This window comes from Phaenicophaeus curvirostris, chromosome 2, assembly GCF_032191515.1.
Source record: "Phaenicophaeus curvirostris isolate KB17595 chromosome 2, BPBGC_Pcur_1.0, whole genome shotgun sequence".
Taxonomy (NCBI): domain Eukaryota; kingdom Metazoa; phylum Chordata; class Aves; order Cuculiformes; family Cuculidae; genus Phaenicophaeus; species Phaenicophaeus curvirostris.
Window position 1 is genome coordinate 76,835,095 of NC_091393.1, and position 21,435 is coordinate 76,856,529.

Sequence of the window (21,435 nt, forward strand, 5' to 3'; positions counted from 1 at the left end):
AAAGTCTACTACATTTCTTAAAACACACGAGGACAGTCTTATTTGTGTGTCAGACATGTTGAAGTTGCTCTCTTACCACCTACAAAGATCTTCATTCCTTTGTTTTGTTAATCCAAACAGTTTTGTTCTCAAAGAATCATTTATTTTGAGGGCACAGGGGGAAGAAGAAAATGGTCTTTAGCAAAGAAATTTAAAGTACAGAGAAAGAAGAGCTGTGTTATAGGACAGAGAAGAAATTGGGCAAAATATTGACAAGTATTTGAAATGATTTCTTTCCTTTAAACTGCCCTTTTTTTTTGTCTCACAAGATTCTATTATAGGTAGCATGAAGAAGTCATGTACAAAGTTGTTTTTTTTTTTCGTCTGACTAGTTGGTCATTCTAAACTAAATTTGATTTTGACTCTACTGATGATAACCTAACAGTTTTAAGTCGGTGAGATATTTCCTGATACACAATCTCTGTAATCATGAACTTATTGAAGGTATAGGGTGATAGAAATGTAGAAAGAGTGAGTGAGTCAGTTTTTTTGTCTTGGTACTTTGTGAATGTAGAAATGTGGGGCAAAAAGGTTTTGATGCAGTTCTTATCTGGCCTGTTTTGAAACGGGCGTGCCTGATATTGTAAATCAAAATCTATCCGAGACTGTACTTAACATGCAACATCCTATAACTCCCTAAATTTATTTGGAAGCAAAATAACTTGTAGTTTGATGTGCTCTAAGCTGTACTCCAGTCATGATAGCATGTTAGAAAGGCACCAATCCATCCCATGTTTTGTGGAAGTGCACAGCATTTATATGTATATATTACAAAATCTAACACCTTTTATGTTTGCAATATGGGAGTATGCTAAGAAGTTGTAAGTGAATCTGAGAGTCATTCTTAATTTCTGTGTATCTCAGCATGTGACAAATTTTCACACATGCTTTAAAATGTTCTTTTAAGTGTTTCCAGTACCATAGCAGGGCAAATGAACTCAGGCACAGTATCCTGGTGAGGTAGCATCATACTGGATGTACTGATAATTTGGGACTCTATACCATAATTTATTTTTCCTGTTGCACCTAAGACTTTCATAAGAAGGCCAGTGCACATCAAGTGATTATTTTGTATTTTTTTCACGTATTAAATTTATAGGTTGGATTACTGGGAATTCAGATGTTGTGGACACATGATTCAGAAGAAGCTCTACAGAATGCTAAAGAGGACAGAAAAATCATGCAAGTAACCAATAGGAGATTTCTGGAAATTCTGAATACGTTGATTAGCCAGACCATGCATGATCTTTCGACATGACAGAGTTCGACAGAGTGAAATATGAAGTGCTTATTACCATTCATGTACATCAGTGTGATGTTTTTGATGATTTGGTAAAGTACAGATTTTCATTTCATACAATTAAATGCATTTTCTGTCATAATTTTTCATAGATGTGGTAGCTACAATTACACATGCCTATGCATGTGTTTGTAAACCAGATATGTACATAATCTCACTGTACTAAAAATAGTGTATTTTTGCTTAAACTAGAATAATCCATCTGTTCTGTCATCTAAATATTTGCTCCAAATTTTTACACTTTTCTTAGAATATTTCAGTTTTCCACATCTTCCTACAGGATTGCTTTGATAGACAAGAACTGTTCAGTATGTTCTTTCTTTGAAAAACTGTTGTTAGTCTTACTTGCATGGCTAAGAAAGTTGAGTCTGCTGAGGGTGTTGTAGGTTTATCATCATAGATAATTTCCTCGTGGCTTGTTAATGAATCTCAGTAGCTGGAACTAGGCTGCTCTTTAGCTCCACCCATTTAAAGTTACAGCAATGATAGCAACTTCTTCCATATCTCCTAGTTTCCTCTGTCTGTCCTAATCCTTTGAAGAGCTCTTTCTGGCTGTTAAGGAGAATACATGGAACACAAACAAACAAAAAACCCTGCTAAAATCACCAGATAATGCCAGTCCTATACTCAAACTATTTAGACTGTAATGAATTGTTTACATTCCTTTATTCTTCTAGGAATGCCATCCCTCAACACTATATCCCTTACATATTTTTACGGGATGACATAAACTTATTAGTTTCCACACAATTTGCCTTTTCATGCCTCAGTCAGATCCTTCCTTCATTATGCCTTTGTTCCAATGTGTTTAGTATATTTAACAGTGTTTTGCTTACTAAATACCACTTGGAGGATGAGGTGCACTACCAAAGCCATTTGAGTTTTATTTCATTCACACAATATTGTGATTGATCAAGTTAAGTGATCAGGACATTTTTTTAGTATCAGTTTAGCATACATCAAAGTGTATTATATGATGCTCATGTTTATTGCAGTTAAATTACATAGTAACTTTAACCTGAGTAATCATTCATTATTCTCAGGGAAATAAGCATTTTATCACAGTTATCAAAGACAATAAATGTGGACGCTCAGTTATAACATATAAATTTATTTACTTTCTTTTAAGGTAAAAACACACATCAAATCACCAACTGACTTTGAATGGTTGAAGCAGTCTAGATTCTACTATAACAAGGATTTTGATCAAGTCTTGGTATCCATTACAGATGATTTTATTTACCAGAATGTATTTCTGGGTTGCACTGATCATCTGGTTATAACACCTCTTACAGACAGGTTAGAAAAACAACTATAAATAGCGAATACTTTTTTTTATATATAGTGTTTATTTAACATATATCTTCGAAGAGGTGCATTCTGAATTGGGTGCTGTGTGAGCTTGGCCATTCATGAAAATATCCTCATACATTTGCTTAGTCATACTCTTTTAGAAAAGGTAAAATAGAGTCTCACTAATTTGTACACGTAGTAATTCCTATAAAAGTTTTATCACTACCCAATCTTAAAAAGAGGTTTAATAACAGAAATTAAATCATATTAAGGTTATTTAGTCATGTATAGTTTACCAATATTTCTATACTGAAGAAAAGGTTAGGTCAAATCATTCAGATTCTGTAATAAGGCATTTTGATGCAAAATGTTAAATTCTACCACAAAGTTTGCTTTGACCCCAATAGAACCGCACTCACAGAAATCAATGGAACTGCTTTATGACAAAGTAATGTTTCAGCATAAGAGCTGTAGAATCTATCAAATAACTCGTTGTTATCTTATGAAAGATATATATGTATACATATGTGATTTAATAAACCAGTATAAATTAACATTTATAGGTGATATATAACTTCAGCACAAGCCTTGGGAATGAACATGGGAGGAGCTCCAGCAGTACCAGCTGAAACTGGTAAAACAGAAATGACGAAAGACATGGGAAAGGCTCTGGGAAAATACGTAGTAGTCTTTAACTGCTCTGATCAAATGGACTTCAGAGGTTTGGGTAGGATTTTCAAAGGTAAGATTTCTTTATGTAGCATAGAAAAGACCTCCACAGATATCTTTAGCAGGTGCAATTGGAACAGGTTGCTCAGGACCTTATTGATGATGGGATTTGAGTATCTCCAGGAAGGGACATTCTGCAACACCTCTGGGTCCCTGTTCAAGCGTTTGACCATCCTCGTGACGGCATTTTTATACTTCCATTGACTTGGAATCTCTGATATTGAAACCTGGGTCCATTGTCTCTTCTAATTACAGTGCACCTCCAGGAAGAGCCTGGCTCCAGTTTCTCAGTGCCTTCTATTAGCTAATTATGAACAGCAATAAGCTTTCCCTTTAGCATCTCTTCAGGCTCAACAAATTGTGTTCTCTCAGCCTTTCCCTTTGTGTCATGTCCTTCAGCCGCTAATCATGATAGTAGCCATCTGCTGGACTCACGCAGGTATATCAGCGTCTCTCCTCTGAACCCCGAACGGGACGCAGTACTCTGGCTCCTGCCTCGCAAGTGCAGAGTATGGACAAACAATGATTTTCCTCAACCTGCTAGCTACACTCTTCCCCGATATGCAGCCAGATTCCTTTGCTACAAGGGCATAACTTAATCATGCTCAACTAGCTGTTAAGCAGGACATCAGGTCATTTTCTGCAAAACTGCCAATCCATGCTGAGCCTGTACTGCTTCATGGAGGTATTTTCTTCCAGATAAAGGACTTTATGCCACTAATTGTGGCAAAGAAGTTCCTCAAGCTGTAGTTTTATAAACATATTGCCTCTGTGAAAGTAAAGCTATTCAAATTTTAAAAAAATTTGAGTACATGACAGAAAGCTTCCAAGGTGATTTAGTCTCAACTGCATAGTAATATACCCTGAATAATTAGGTAAGTTTTTTTACTTTGAAATAGCTATCTTTCAGTATAAATGAAGTAAAATTACCGCCTATTTGTGTTTCATATCATTTGGAAAAATATTCTGCTACAAGTTTTCTCATAAAATGTTCCTGCTAAATGCATGTTAGTTTTCCAAACTGGACTTGGCCAACTCTGTAATTAGACCTTTATGAAAATTTTATTTTTATTAATATAGTGCTTCTAGATTTCTTGTTGCATTTAATTTTCTTTCTCTGTCTTCCTGTCTTTCTTTCATACACAAGTTCACATAAAGCATTGTCCACACTTTGCGTGTTTTTAACACTTTGTACTGTTACGTGAAAGACTCGTAGTTTAGAGTGGACTTAAGTCATAACGTTTATGCATTGAGATATGTGCTCTGAAACTAATATTTTCTGTCTTGTAAGGTTCACAGTTTTATTTAAATACCTAGTTAGTGCAATTTTTTTTTATTTTAACCTTTATGATTTGTAAGAGGCAAGTAAAAAGTAATTTAAAAGCATTGTGAAGGCTGGAAGACCCTAATGAAAATAAAAAAACTTGGGATTTTTTTGTTGTTTTAACATTTAGGGCTAGTCTTTTGTAGTTCTAAATCACTTACTTATTTTATTTTTTGTTTACATTATTAATAAAGCTTTTTGCAAATACTTGAATTACTGCTTAAGAATAAAAAGCTACATTCACAGAAAGATCTGGATGAAAGATCTGCCATGTGTCCCAAGATCTCAAAAGATTTTCTTTCTGATTTTGATTCACTTCTAAGCATTGGAGATAGATAGGCCTTGGCCACAGGGCAATAAATATAACTATATTTATTTCATTATTTGAAGGAAAAGTAATTTAATTCAGGTATTTCAAATATGCATGACAAACAACTGATAATATTTATTTCTGTCCCTGCTTTAGGTCTTGCACAGTCTGGATCTTGGGGGTGCTTTGATGAATTCAACCGAATTGAGTTGCCTGTCTTGTCAGTAGCAGCACAACAAATTTCTATTATTTTAACAGCAAGAAGAGAAAGAAAAAAACAGTTCATTTTTTCTGATGGAGACTGTGTAGATTTAAATCCAGAGTTTGGAATTTTCCTAACAATCGTAAATATAGTAGTAATTCCCTAGAAGTAGCTAATTGTACTGTATACAAGTTAATTAAATGGTATGGTGAAAATAACCAATTTTATTAATGAAGTGATCTTGTTGTTATAGAATTAGAGTAAACTAATGGAACAGAAAAATAATCTGATTATTCATTAATTGCATGGCTTCAGTTTTACCTTAAGTTTGTTGAAAAGGTTGATAATTATGTCTCTTCACTAGTGTATTGCAGTTCATTATGTAGACTAAGAATCTGGCAAGACTTCAGAATTCTCTGTGCTTACTGAGAGGACTAATATGACTGAAAAGACTAATTTGCTTCACCACCTTAGCTTGAAATGCTTTAACAGTATTAGTGAGGAAGATACTGTAGTAAAAAAGGGGAACATTCACTTAAACCAGGAGACATAGGAAAGAGATTTTTCAATGATTTACATCTTGCTTAATGGGTACTTTACATGGATGTATAAAAACAATTTTTGAAGTTGATTTATGGAAGACAAGTATGATGATCCTGGTATTAACCATCCTTCTTGTTCTGTGGTGACAACAGGCCTTTTCAAAACCATTTGTTATACTAACTACTTATGAAAAAGACTCACACATCAATGTTAGGTCCCACAGCTGAATGGATAATCTTTGCAAAAAAGATATACAAGGCAGTAAATTTAAGTTTACATCAGTTACCAAGCATTACCCAAAGGAGAAACACAAGCTCCTGGATTTAGAATATTAACTTTCAGGGTATGCTGTCTTGCTGCCATAGTGTTCCTGAGGCTTCATAGTACTAATTCCTGTAATCTCACAGGCAGGGCATTTTATAGTACTCATGTAATTCCTAACACCAAGGCAGATAGCAATCCAAAATGACTCTATGGAGGTTGACAATCTTCATCCACATGTTTGAGTGAAGGATAATAACTGAGGAGTTCGTAAATTTCTTTTGACTGCTTCTAATTTCTTAAATGGCACCCACTTGATGTCAGTGTTATTCTTCATATTTGCAGCAAGTTTCTAGAAATCTTATATTGCTAAAACTTTCTTGGTCGGTAACATTTTCTTTCATATGAATTTGTTGTAAATTTTTTGTTTTAAGTTTGACTGTGTATATTTTTACTGTGTCAATACAAGGTATTCTTTGTGGATTTTGAGCCATTGTTAAAATCAGTTCTGTCACTGAAAGAGAATTACAAATTCTTATACGATTCTTAATTCAGTGGATAGAGTTTACTTACAGTGAGATTCTGTATTTTAAGGCAGGCCTTTCAGACACTAGAAATAGAGAAGGATATCAGGGTGCTTGTTTCCTCTTTTTATTTAATTATTTTGGCTCTTGCCAGACACTGAATTTTTAATATGTTTCAAAACCTACCTCTTCTGCAAAATGGTAATGAAAATTTTATTCACATTCTGAATATACTAGAAGAAATCAACTGACTATATGGTATTCCATGAAATTTTACAATTCTGATTTCTGGCTTGTTATGATAAAGAAATTCCATTATTACTCTGGCAGTTATGCATAGGTTGTTAATTTCTTAGTTGTGGTTGAAGTTTTTTTCTTCACATTTTTCTCATTAGTAGGCAAGAGTTCTCACTCTGAAGAGATCTAGGTATTTATGTATAAATTTACTTATATTGAACAATAAAAAGGATGTTATTTTGGCTGTTGTAAATAATAATGCAGTATGTTTTCTTGTATAGAATCCTGGATATGCTGGATGTCAAGAACTGCCAGAAAATCTCAAAATTCAGGGTTCCAGGTAGACAGGTACAATTACTGACTAAACTGAAAGAAAAGAAGTATTTTACTTTACTTGCCTATCGTCAGATAAACTAATGGAATTTCTATAAAAAATATGTTTCAGATAATTATAAGAGTTAAGCTCGCAAGTTATGGATTTATTGATAATGTGGTCTTGTCTCAGAAATTCTTTGTTCTTTATCAACTTTGTGAGGAGCAGCTCACTAAGCAGGTAGTGTTATGTATTCCCTTCCTCTTTGTCTTCTTATTTACACAATACAGCCCCTTAGGTTTTGCTTTGTGCAGATTGCTTTTAAAGCATCACTTTTATGCTTTTTACAAAACATTGAAGTAGTTTAAATGTAACTCAAACAAATATCTCTATAAAGTTTTTGAATAAATTACCATTATTAATTCACGTATATGTAGTCACATACATATATTTGTTTAATTGTTAAAGAACAATAATTTGTAGTTGAAAATGCACATAGTTCTCTGCCTAAACATGGCAGCTAGGTAAAATCTGAGGTCTTGGCTTTAAGCTTCCTCAGTTGCAAGGACCTAATCTGGAATGGAAGTATTATTTTTCTAGAACCCTGCTGTAGAGTTACAAAATAATTGCTATATGACATAAATGGTGAAGTCAACTAATTTTAAATTAGAAAACAGAAACATTATAAACTCTCCCTACCTTTCCTGAAAATCACCTTATTGTCCTTCAATTATTTTAACAGAATAATTCCTAAACAATAGCAACAATTCCTATTTTAGGTACCTTTTCCAGGCAGGACAACTATACTTTACAAGTAAGATTTAATATACTGGTGAAATGATAAAGCTGAAGGACTTGTTACTGATGCATAAACCTTTTCCCACTCTCTAAGTCCATTTTGACTTTGGTCTGAGGAATATCCTTTCAGTACTGAGGACTCTTGGAGCTCAGAAGAGGGCCAGGCCAGGTGAAAGTGAACTGAGTATTCTTATGAGAGGGCTAAGAGACATGAATCTTTCTAAACTGGTAAGAATGTAGTGTAATATTTTAGCACCATGGAAAAGCAAGTCTACTAGATAGAATCATAGAATCATTAGGGTTGGAAAAGACCTCTAAGATAGTCAAATCCAACCATCAGCCCAAAACCACCGTGCCTGGTAAACCACGTCCCAAATTGCTACACCTACACATTTTTTTAACACCTCCAGAGATAGTGGATAGTGACTAGCTATTTAATGGGATTTTGTAGAACATCAGAAAAAATATCAAACTTTTTTTCCTTAAAAATTTGGATATGAAAATCATCGTATTATCCTCAAACAACCAGGGTGCAAAGGTTCAAATGGGCTAATAGTATCCTAGCTGTGGGTGTGACATTTTATGTACTGATTTGTGTACGGATTGATTGCTGTATAAGTAAACTGAATAATTTAAGTACACACTAAATTAGACTTATTGAAAGATTTCTTTCCAGATAGGATGTGTTTTCCAAAATAAGCTTTAAGTGTTTTACAAATGAGTTTTACAAATAGATTCCACTGTCTACTCAGTGGGCAATTGCTTTCAGTTTTGAATTTATTTCTCATGTGGCATATGGATGACATTTTCTAAGTGCTGTTATTGTAGTGAGCTGTCCTGTTGGTGGTATGTGTTTATGAACATAAGCATCTGTAATTAGAAAATATATTCTCAGAGTTTATTATTTTTAATTAGAGATTCATTTTGGTTTGAGAACATTCTTTGGATAACTATGCTTTAAGCACTTAATAACTTCTTTTTTTTTTCAGGTAGATGAAGATGAGCCGTTGTTTCTCAGTCTTATCAGTGATCTTTTTCTGGGGTTACAGGTGGACAGTGGTACCTATGTTGAGCTTCAGGCTGCAGTAGCTAATCAGGTTGAAGAGGCAGGGTTGGTTAACCATCCACCATGGAACCTGAAGCTTGTTCAGGTAAAACTTATTTTCCAAAACATTTTTAACAACCAGGAGTCAGAACACCGTGTTAGTAGTTAAAGCACTGTCTCTCTCAAGGAGTTGAGCTTCTAATGTAGGAAAAAATGAAAGTTGTGTGTACACTACACTAAGGAAGGCCATTCCAAGGGACTTCAGGTTTTATTTCACAGAATCACAGAATAACCAGGTTGGAAGAGACCCACCGGATCACCGAGTCCAACCGTTCCTACCAAACACCAAACCACATCCCTCAGCACCTCGTCCACCCGCGCCCCAAACACCCCCAGGGAAGGCGACTCAACCACCCCCCCGGGCAGCCTGTTCCAGTGCCCAATGACCCCCCCCGTAAAGAACCCCCTCCCAACGTCCAGCCCAAACCTCCCCCGGCGGAGCTTGAGGCCATTCCCTCTTGTCCTGTCCCCTGTCACTTGGGAGAAGAGGCCAGCACCCTCCTCTCTACAACGTCCTTTCAGGTAGTTGTAGAGAGCAATGAGGTCACCCCTCAGCCTCCTCTTCTCCAGGCTAAACAACCCCAGCTCTCTCAGCCGCTCCTCATAAGGCCTGTTCTCCAGCCCTTTCACCAGCTTCGCTGCTCTTCTCTGGACTCACTCCAGAGCCTCAACATCCTTCTTGTGGTGAGGGGCCCAGAACTGAACACAGTATTCGAGGAGCGGTCTCACCAGTGCCGAGTACAGAGGGAGGACAACCTCCCCGGACCTGCTGGCCACGCCGCCCCCGATACAAGCCAGATTGTATTAAATTATCCAGAAGAATTAAAAAATACCTTAAAACATGCTATTAATTCAGCCTTTCCCAGATATGGTAGTGCATCTAAGTTATCTGAATGACGCAGCAAGGCACCTACATGGGTCGCTAACGTGAGTTTCTTAGATTTGAGTAGAGGCAGTAGGGTACAAGAAGGAATGGGAGGCATTTTGAAGGCCAAAGCAGTAGATAAAAGAGTGAGAATAAACATAGCTGGGGTAAAACTCCTGTTAAGAGAGCTAAAAGACCTTTATAAGGGATGTGTATTTCTGACTTAAGTATGTTTCTGTATTGAAGATTTTTCATGGTGAGTCTGAGCAGACGCTGTAGTAAACAAAGGCTTTTCTCACATAAGTTTTGAGAACCTGTACTATAGTTACTGATCATCCAGCTTATCTGTATTGAGTTGGAACAGTTAAAGTATGAGGATGTATGGACCATGTATGTCTTAGCCTATGCTATTACAAGCTTATGGAAGCCTATAACAAAGTTAAACATGCAAGTGAACATACGTGTAGGTACTATAAAACCAAAGAACCAAAAGTAATATCAGTAATGAGAATGACACTGTCATACAAAGGGAAATTTTTCTCTCAAGAACATGAATGATTGAAAGATTGAAGCTATCAAAATATTTAGAGGCTTTTTAGACTAGAGGATGTGAACAATCCCAGCCACTGTTTAGCTTAAAACCCAAAACTGTCATGTGCCATCATTGAGTCCAACTTTACCTGTCCACTGCTAAATCATATCCCTAAGCACTTCATCTACTTGTCCTTTCAATACCTCCAGAGATGGGGACTCAGTCACCTCCCTGGGCAGCCTGTTCCGGTGCTTGATAACCCTTTCAGTGAAAAAGTTTTTCCTTCTATCCAATCTGAACCTCCTCTGGTGCAGTTTGAGGCCATTCCCTCTCATCCTATCACTTGTCACTTGGGCAAAGAGACCAACACCCAGCTCTCTACAGCATCCTTTCAGGAAGCTGTAGACAGTGGTATGTCCTCTCCTCAGCCTCCTCTTCTTCAGGCTAAACAACCCCAGTTCTCTCAGCTGCTCCTCATAAGACTTGTTCTCTAGCCCCTTCACCAGCTTCATTCAGATAACTTTTTCTTCTCTGGACTCACTCCAGCAACTCAATGTCTTTCTTCTAGTGAGGGGCCCAAAACAACACAGGATTCGAGGTGTAGCCTCACCAGTGCTGAGTACAGGGGCACAATCACTTCCCTAGTCCTGCTGGCCATGCTGTTTCTGGTACAGGTCAGGCTGTTATTGGCCGCTTTGGGCACACTGCTGGCTCATGTTCAGTCAGCGGTCAATCAACATCCCCAAGTCCTTCTCCTCCAGGCAGCTTCAAGTCACTCTTCCCTAAGCCTTGTGGCACTGCACGGGGTTGTTGTGTCCCAAGTGCAGGACTCTGCACTTGACATTGTTAAACCTCATCCCAGTGGCCTCAGCCCATCCATCCCTTTGCAGAGCCTGCCTACCCTCAAAGCAAAGAAACACTTTCTCCCAGATTAGTGTCATCCGCAAATTTACTCAGGGTACATTCAATCCCTTCATTCAACTCATTGATAAAGATACTGGACCCAGCACTGAGCCCTGGGGAGCACCAATCGCCACCGGCCTCCAACTGGATTTAACTCCATTCACTACCACTCTTTGGGCCTGGCCACCCAGCCAGTTCATCTCTCTCCAGTTTAGAGAGAAGGCTGTTGTGGGTGGAAATCCAGAGAGGTGACATGTGACATCCGTAGCTTTTTCCTTGTTCACTGATGTAGTCACTCCATCATAGAAGGCCACTAGGTTGGTCAGGCAGGGTGTGTTCTTTTTGAAGCCATGCTGTCTGTTCTCCCTGTCCACCATGTGCCTTAGCATAGCTTCTAGGAGGATCTATTCCATGATCTTGTCAGGCACAGTGATGAGGCTGACAGGCTGACATTTCCCAGGATCTTCCTTTCTACCTTTTCTAAAGAGGGGAAGGAAGATCTTAGTCTTGGACTGATGAAGGCTTTTATTTAGCTTGCAGAGGATGTTGCTGTATATGCTTCTCCTTATAAGGTTCTGTCATCCAGGAAGACTACCACTTTTTCGTTCCTTTCAGTTGCTCCAAAATAAGACACTTGCATAGGCAGACCCTCACGTTTCTATAGCTAGGCTAAAGTTAATATTAAAAGTAAAATGGGGAATTCAATGAACTATCCTGAACCTAAACCTATCCACTGTCCTGTAGGGAGTGTGTCTCTATGTTTATTTCATATACTTAGGTAGTTTAGCACTGTAGTGATTAGTCATTCTTCTGGTGTATTAATGTTTTGCTACCATTCATTTTTCTTCTTGAATAATGCAGAAAATATTTTTTTAAACTTAGTAAAAATATTTTCAATTGCTTTGAAAAATTTAGGCAAGATTTAATTCTGTAAACTGTTTTATAGTAAACTTGCTTCGTGCTTAGAACATTAGGACGTGAAAGGATGGACTATTCCACAAAACACTAAAAATCAGCAAATGTGTGCTTATTTAAATTCTGAGGATATAATTTGTATGTCCAAAATATTTATAATCACTGACTACCAAATGTATCAAATGCAAGCAAAAATCTCCCCAGAGCATATATTTCTTAAAATATTTTGATTTTTCTAATAGCTGTATGAAACTTCTTGGTACGTCATGGATTGATGATGCTTGGGCCTAGTGGATCTGGAAAAACAATGGTCATAACTATATTAATGACAGAATGCAGCCAGCCTCATAGAGAAATGCGTATGAACCCCAAAGCTACTACTGCTCTTCAGATGTTTGGAAAACTAGATGCTGCAACTAATGATTGGACAGATGGGATCTTTTCTACACTGTGGAGGAAAACATTGAAAGTTAAAAAGGGTATGTAAATATTTTGTGTCGGGTATCATAAAAATATCTCTTGAATGATATGTTGAAAAAAGCATCTTGAATTTGCAAATGTCATGAGGTTCCCTCTTGAGAGAAACTATAGAGAGCACAGATGATGTTATAGTTCACTATTCAAGAAAGGACAAGATTTTGAAAATCTATTGTTTCGGTAGCATATATACATTAAATAATCGTTCATTTCCTTGTTATTTCATTTCTACATTGCAGATGTGTTCTTTAGCAGCTGATAAGTTAAAATTCAAATGTACTAATTGCACTAGCTTTTAAATAATGTTTTTTTCCCCATTTTTTTAATACATCGATTACCCATATTTTAAGATTGGAATACTGAAAATCCTTTTCATAGTGATTCATTTGTGTCTGAAAAAATAAAAAGATTAAAGAACGGGTTTTTTTCTAAGGAGCCTTCCTGGAAGGAGGCTCTTTTTTAAAATAAAGTTGAGTTTTCTATATTAGAAACGTCTACATTTACTCTATTGGAAATTTTCTATATTAAAAACAAAGCCAGAATTTAAAAATTTGATTACCAAAATGTAGGTATTTTAATCTGTATTTATCTTTCAATATAAAAGAATAACAACTAGATTCTCTGAACTGATGAGTGATGATGGTTTTCAATGGTTTAAATGACATGTGAATATTAAACACTTTTTGTTTAGTTGCTCAAAGAACCCTTTTTTTAGCAACAAAATGCTAAATTTCCCATCCCACCTGTTCCGCTCAGGAGGAGGGGATGGAGGGAAGAAGGAAGAAGGGAGAAGAGTCAGATTATGTTGGGAAGGAAGAGGTTGGGTCTGGAGAAAGAAAAGGGAATGGGGGAAAAAGATGTTTTATTTTTTTCTCTTTGTTTGTCATCATCCAAGTCTATGTTAATTTGCAATAAACTAGTTTTCCCCAACTTGGGCCTGTTTTGCCCCTGACAGTAGCTGGTAAGTGATCTCCCTATCCTTACCTCAACCCGCAAGCATTTTCCCCTTATTTTCTCCGTCTGTCCCCTTGAGGAGAGGGAGTGAAAGAGTGGCACAGTATCTGTCTGGCAGCCAGCCAGTGTAATATCACCATGGATGTTCAACATTATAAAGGTGTACTTGGGTCCCCATTTGCTACTAATTGTTTCAAAAATAGTTCCTTAACTAGGTATGGAATTTATATGTTAAGGAGCATCCATGGAGATAGGAGAAATTACAATAAATAAAATAAATTTTTATACTTTAAGTTCCATGTTTTGGAAACGTTTTCTTGTTCTTTCAGCATGGTGATATGAACTATATCTCTCTTGATTATTTTTCCAGGTGAAAATGTGTTTCTGATTTTAGATGGTCCAGTAGATGCAATCTGGATTGAGAATCTAAATTCAGTTTTGGATGATAACAAGACCCTCACTCTAGCAAATGGAGATCGGATTCCTATGTCTCCCACATGTAAACTTTTGTTTGAAGTCCACAACATTGAGAATGCCTCTCCAGCAACAGTTTCTCGAATGGGTGTGGTCTATATCAGTTCTTCTGCCCTGAGCTGGAGACTGATATTGCAAGTAAGATTATCATTGCTGGCTACTCTTAACTTTATCTAATTATACGTTTTATGCAGATAAACATTGTGGATGCCTTTTTTCAGGCATGGCTGAAAAAACTTTCTTCTCAAGAAGCTGAAGTTTTACAAAATTTGTATGATAAAATCTTTGAACCAGCACATATATATATGAAACTAAACCTTAATCCAAAAATGGAGCTTCTGGAATGTAACTACATTATGCAGGTAAAACAGAAATTTTTTTCTGTTGACTGGAATTTGCAAGCTTCAGTAAGTTTTCAGAAGCATGTTTTTCATAAACTAGTGGCATCATTCCAGTTCCTTTAATACCGTGCTAGACCTACTGGTATTGTCAGCAGAAGGAGTGAAGAATAATTCTAATTATCTTTATATCTTGAGATGTAATAGCTGTGATTCTGTCAGTCACCTCTTCCAAGGTTGATGTAGTAATTTTTGCCTGTCCTATCAATTGGAATTCTACCTTGAATGTAGGCTAAACCTTATCAATGCCTTATTAATAATAACATTGTGTGGTTTTGCAAGACTGTCAGTTCTGTACTCCGTGTCTCCAGCTGATTAGTTTATGAGCCTGTTTTCATCTGCAGATTCTAAGTCACCAGACTTCCCCTTTGTCCATGTAATCTGAGTTTTATATGGGCACTCCCATAACAAATTCAATAGTGGTAAGAGAGTAGGCAAGATAATATTTTGGATAATGCTTGAATTTGATACTAAACAAGTCAATTTGCACACAATATCTCTTTACTATTCATTGGGGATTTAGCTTCAGATTTCCAAGTTTGAGGTATTTTGTGACAAATTAATAGCTGCAGTAAATGCTGCGAAGATTAACGGTGCAGCATCAAATGAAATTAGGATATCTATGGAGTGGGAGTCCCCAGGCAGAAACTACATAGCCTGCCAATTTATGATGATAAAAAAGATGGATTTGGTATGCACAAAATTTTTAGGGAGAGATAATATTTTTTCTTCTACATTTGTTATCTGTGAAACCTTTGACTGAATTGATGATGTCTTCAGGGAATACTTTTTCCAGGACTAGAAATTTCTGTGTTGTTTTTGATTACAGCTTGTTAGAAAGTATGAGCAAGCCAGTGTTTTACTCATACTGCTTGGTCAGAGAAATATTTCCCTTGTTTAACTTGTATTGAATGTTTCTTCCTTTGACTGAAAATCTCTACTAAGTTTTTGTCAGAGGTGCAACTGATTAAATAACACTTAGATGATCTCCATACTGGGGTTTATCTAAGAACAAGTGAGACCAGAGCTTTTACCCTGCCTGATCATTTCAAAGATTCACTTCCTCCCTTACTTCCCCTCTCCAGTGTTACATTCACTTAGTCTTGATTTCTTTTCCCAGCAAGGATTTCATTCTTGCTAGGGGAAGTTAGGATAGAGAGTCATGTTGGTTTCTGTGCTGTGCAGCTTCTTGACAAGGTTTCTTGGCATCATCCAGCATTTGTCTACATGCGTTTCTCTAATATCCAGGATCTTAGCCTGTTTCCAGTGTCTGTTCTCCAACCAGCATCTTCACCTCCTTTGTTCTGGACCCTTTTTTGTCCAAGACTTTCTTATTTTGTGGACCTTTCCAGAACATTGATATTCCACTTTTACCACAAATGGTCTATGTGCAGAAGTACTGTAACTTATCAGCCTTCTTACTGGTGGTTGTCTTGTGACTCTTTATTAAATATAGGATTGAGGTCATGCTACTTCTGTTTAGTTCAGGTATTTTCAAGATCTATAACTATCTCAAGGCAGTTGCATCTAGCAGGTAATGGACTTGTACTTGACATCTAAAATTCAGTTTTGCATGATCACCTATACATGGACATGTACCAAATTATCTGCCACTTGTTTACCATTTGTGATATAGCCTGTTTTTTTCATCAGCAACGTCTTCATAATGGTGGTCTCCCTTGTAATTTTTGCTGACATTCTAGCTGTATATATTCTAGTGTTGTGAATAAACTTGGAGCTAAAGGAGCTCTGATTGACATGGTCTGCATGAAGAATCAAAGGTGTTTGACAAAATTCTTTACTAGGGATTTACATGAAGGCTAAACAGTCACAGGAAAATACAGATTTCTTGATAAATAGGTGATTAGAAGATGGGAAATCTGTGACTGGAGTATTAGTCTAAGGAAGGACATGGGTTACCAGTGATCCTGAGGTGCCTTTGTTGGGAACAGTGCTGTGCAAAATGTTCACAAACAATTTGGAAAAGTTTTAGGTGAAGGGGTTTACTGATGATACTAAATTATTCAGGGTTGTAAGGACAAAACAGCTAACCATGAAGAACTGTAGACAGACTTTATGAGGCTGAATAAATAGGTAATAAAATGGCAAATGAAGTTCAGTAAAGATAAGCATGAAAGGTTCACACAGGGAAAAAACCAAACTTTTTAATGCCATGAAGAGTAGACCTATGGAACATCTTGCCAAAGGGTGTTACAGATGGTGAAAATTTATCTAAGTTCAAGATGAGTCTTGATTTTTTTGGGGGGTGGAAAAATCCATAGAGGATTCCTAAACCCAGAAAAAGTATATTAGGTTCAGGAAGCCCCAAAGTGAGAAGATGACCAACACGATGCACCACCTCCAGTACAACCACAAATCAAGAAAGTTATTTATTTGGTTTTACTCTCTTCCACGTCCACTTTTTCACTACTGCAAATAAGATGCTGGGCAAACTAAAGTTTTGATCTGTTTTTTGCACCCATTTGTGCTTTTTTATGTCAGTTTAAAGTTTTTGTTTTCTTTCTCCAAAAACTTGTTACAGAATATTGCTAAGACCCAAGGCATCACGAGAAATTTTGAATGTGAGCTTGTATTTAAGAAAACAAAAATATTTTGTTCAGATAAACTAGGACACAGCTTGTTCTGGAAATAATTACATAAATCAATCATCTTCCAAAGAAATGAAGTGACATTATTTTAACATTATGAAGTCTGATTAATCCTTTTCTAAAAACCAAAATGTAAAGTAATCAAAATTATTATAACTATTTAGATCCTTTAGGCTGCATTAAAACTGAGTAGAACTGCATTACTTCCTACTTCAGTTTGAGATTCAAGACAGCATAAATAATACTAATTCCAAGAGTTGATTGAAAATCTGCTTCACTGTTAAAAAGATATATTTTGAAACAATGTTCTTACCACTGCCTTGCATAGAAGGGGAGTCAGAGTTACATCATCTGATACAGTCAGACATCTGGCTATGTGAGCAACATCTCAGAATTATAGAGAAGAAGTCAGTATATTTCTGGAATCCAGAGTCAGATTCCTTAGAAGCAGAGCGAATCGTAAAATAGGAAATTTTAATTTATTAGTTTATTAATATAAAAGACAAGTTAAAGTGATAGATGCACTAGTAGACCATTATTAAGATAAATACATTAGACAGATGCTGAAAATTCTTCCTGCCTAAAAATGGAAAGAGATGGCTAGGGCCCACCTGTTGTTGGACTACTGAATACCCCCTCCATATTGTAAAATCCCTGTAAAAACTGTTGTGTTATCTCAGCTCTTATATTGAATTTATTATATAGGCATAATATAAAAGGATAGTTGATGATGAAATTATTTCATTATTTTAAAATATTTTATCCAGTTTTGTATAGATTTCTTTAATCTACTTTCTTGGGTTGGTAGTTCTGAATTTGATGTTATTCTTTGGTAACCTGTATTGGTTTTCAAATTATGATTTAATTTTTGAATACGTATAAATAGTGCATGTGCGTGTATGTATAAAAATAAAAAGTGGTTATGTAATATTTTCTTAATGCATTATATTTTAAAATATTTTCAGTCTATTAATCTTCTGGAGGGTTTGATTCCATCAAAGGAGGAAGGTGGTTTATCAACTATGCTTCAGCTGCACAAATTGTTCTGCTTTGCAATAATGTGGAGTTTAGGTGCCCTTCTGGAGTTAGACGGCTGAGATAAACTTGAAGCCTTCATTAGAGCTCATGAAAGCAAATTAGATTTACCAGAAATCTCCCCTGGCACAAATCAAATGATGTATGAGTTTTATGTTACTGAATCTGGTAAGCAAAAGCACTAACATTCTTTTTTATACTGGCATTTAAATACTGTAGCTTCTTTGAAATTTAAAAATTACTCCTTTAGTCTTTATTGTACAGTTATATGAGCAGACATTTTTGATGTCAGTGTAGTAGTAACAGAGACTGGGTATGTAGTGCCTCTGTAGATGTAAGAAGTCAGAAACAAGGGATAGAGTGCTCATTGGTAACATTTTCTTATTTCTTCAGTTTTTAATTTCATTCTTACAGATTTCTTCTCCTTTAAATTAACCAGCCTCCAATTGTTAGATAATTTATGATTAGACTGGTTTCCTCTAAATTAATACTAATTTTATATTTAGTTTTCTCACAGCTAGTATTTTTGTTTAAAAATACAATCTGATTTTAATTTCACATAATAACAATTATTTATCTATGTCTGACAATCAGTAATAAAACTTACAGTTTATAAAACTGAGAAAAACATGATATTTTGAATATTGTGCTATTGATGTTTTGAATAGTGTGATATTTTCCACACAGAATTTATAGTTTAAATAACACACACACAACAAATTTCACGAAGAACTGTTCTTCCAGTGTATATTCCCACAAGAATACATCTCTTTCTCTTCTATACAAATTCAGAATATGTTTTGCCAGCAGTGTTGATTTAATGTACTCATATATGATCCATATTCTCACATTCTATAATTCACCTTCCTCTTCATCTTCAGTGTGAGACTGAGTTTTTAAGTAATTTTTTTTTAAATTTAGACATATATATATAAATTTAGTAGGACTACAGATTAATTAGAGGCCATGACTAAGCATGTCATTTGTTATATGTGTTTTAGCTAGATTTGAGAAAATTTATCCCTTTTTGTTCTTTGTAGTACATCATCCATAACATCTGGGATTTTTTTTTCCCTGCTAACAAAAACGTTGAACATGATCAAAATATTGTAACATGATTTTCTCTTTTCTTTTTGTCATTTCAGGTGACTGGGAGCACTGGAGTAAAGGAGTTCAGGAGTATGTTTATCCAACAGATAGTATCCCAGACTATGCATCTATACTTGTTCCAAATGTTGACAATGTCAGAACTCAGTTTTTGATAAACACAATTGCAAAACAACAGAAAGTAAGTAGAGGGTTACTTATTTCAGTATTTGGCTACTATATGAGATAAATACAAACCTTCTTATAAAATAAGTAGGAGTTGAAATATTTTTTATATTCTTTGTGTCTAGTCACTGCTTGTCAGATGCATCTTTATCTACATATTGCTCTATTTTTATTATAGTAACACAAGCCCTATGTACTTATTTCTGTACGTGGTCAAAATGTTTAAATTAACCTTTTTATAAAATATTTTTTGTCATAAAGTTTATCTCCAACAAGCTATCATTTTTCTCTGAGAAGACATAAAATGGTATTCTTAGTCTTTACACCATATTTATTTTTCTGATTCGTGCTTTCTTGAATAGGGAGACAAGGAAAAGAAATTTCGCAAGGTAATCCACTAAAAAGATGACATTCATAGCCTTCACTCTGTTTTTTTTTCTCTTACTAGGAAAGCTGTAGTTAATAGCAGTTGCCACAACTATAGAAAAGGAGAGAACACTCATCACACAACTTTAAACAGTAAGGACCAATCTGGTTTCATAGCTTTTGACAATAGTTATTAAATATATGTAGCCATGAAAAATTCATTTATTGCTTCAGCACAATGCTCTTACTAACCCTAGCAACTTCCTATGGAAATCTGTGTCAGATTGTGAAATATAAGACAGTATGCTCCCTTCTTAGTAGCTGAAGCCACGAGTGCATGAGGCAGTGCTGGAACCTGATTTTTCTGTCAAATTCTGGAATTTGGATAGAAAACCTGATGACTGGTTTTGATGAAACTGTTCCAGAGGACTTAATATGGCTGTGCCTTTGATGCGTCTGCCACAAATTATGAAAACATGTAAAATCTTTATCTTTGGAAACAAATAATTAATCTTTATACATTAAGGCCTTGGGAGATACTGGTTATATTTCCAGTAATATGCTTGAGAGGAGATACAGCTAAACCTAATCTATACAGTAATGTTCCTTTAAGGGTAGTGCTGGGAAGAAGGAGCTGCTCTTCTATTACAAGCATGTGTCACGAAGGGTATCTATAGCAAAAACAAATAGTAGAAATTTTGTATTCGAGTTAGATGTCAGAGACTACTTTCCATTATCCAGAAAGCTGCCTAAGGTCATCCATTAGAAAAGACTACTGCAATGAATGTGTTAGAAAGTGGAAGTACTTAGATAACTGGCAGAAACACCTCTAGTACATTCTCATGTCATCTTTTCTCTTTTGACTGTATCAATAATTTATCTTTGAGAATCTAGGTGGGGTGAAAAACACATACTGTGACATTGCGTGTGGAGAAATGGGAAAAACCTGCCAGAATAATACATCATTCAAGAGTAAACACATAAATTGTCCCTTTCTCTAAAATAGGTCTGTTATGTATATTTAATCAGAAATCTTGATACTACTTTGGTGATTTAAATGTCTGTTACAGGGGGTTTTGCTCTCAGGAGAACCGGGAACTGCAAAAACAGTCATGATTAAGGCATATTTGAAGAAGTATGACCCTGAAGAACATCTGTCAAAATGTGTAAACTTTTCATCTGCCACAGAACCATTTATGTTTCAGGTAAAAATATAGCTTTTAAGCAATTCTTGCATTTAATTTGCTTTCTAATGATTTCAATTGTGCTTATAATTTTGGTGATAAAAGAAATAATTTAGAAATAAAAGTCTAAGGGATCTATTTCTTCTAAGTCACTTAAACATTTCAGAAAATTCCATAAAAATAATTTTTGCAGATCAAAAGAAAATATAGTGACTCACATAGAGATACATATATTCATCTTGCTGTGTTCTTTTTCATTATGGAATTCTAAGAATCCTTTTTGTTTTTGCTGAAGACCTTTCATTTTACTTTTAGATTAATGGAAATCTTTGGTTTATAATGCTTCAATTTTTTCCTGATTCTTTGGTTTATAACTATATTTTTTATTAAATAAAAAAGCATTTCAACTTATAGATCTTTTTTTCCCTCAGTTCGGGACTACAACATCACAAACCTAATCTTTAAGGTTCTCT

The 21,435-nt window shown here is 35.6% G+C and overlaps 1 protein-coding gene across 1 annotated transcript in view; it reads left to right on the plus strand.

Moving 5' to 3' along the window:
• DNAH8 (dynein axonemal heavy chain 8) overlaps positions 1-21,435 on the plus strand; it is a 125,661-nt gene that overhangs the window by 51,218 nt on the left and 53,008 nt on the right. Inside the window, 16 exon segments of the mRNA XM_069851447.1 lie at positions 1,139-1,291; positions 1,294-1,371; positions 2,469-2,638; positions 3,196-3,374; positions 5,152-5,339; positions 7,044-7,102; positions 7,144-7,325; positions 7,968-8,101; positions 8,863-9,024; positions 12,436-12,445; positions 12,448-12,672; positions 13,995-14,236; positions 14,320-14,460; positions 18,071-18,308; positions 19,286-19,428; positions 20,849-20,983. Coding sequence (XP_069707548.1) covers positions 1,139-1,291; positions 1,294-1,371; positions 2,469-2,638; positions 3,196-3,374; positions 5,152-5,339; positions 7,044-7,102; positions 7,144-7,325; positions 7,968-8,101; positions 8,863-9,024; positions 12,436-12,445; positions 12,448-12,672; positions 13,995-14,236; positions 14,320-14,460; positions 18,071-18,308; positions 19,286-19,428; positions 20,849-20,983 — 2,439 coding nt within the window.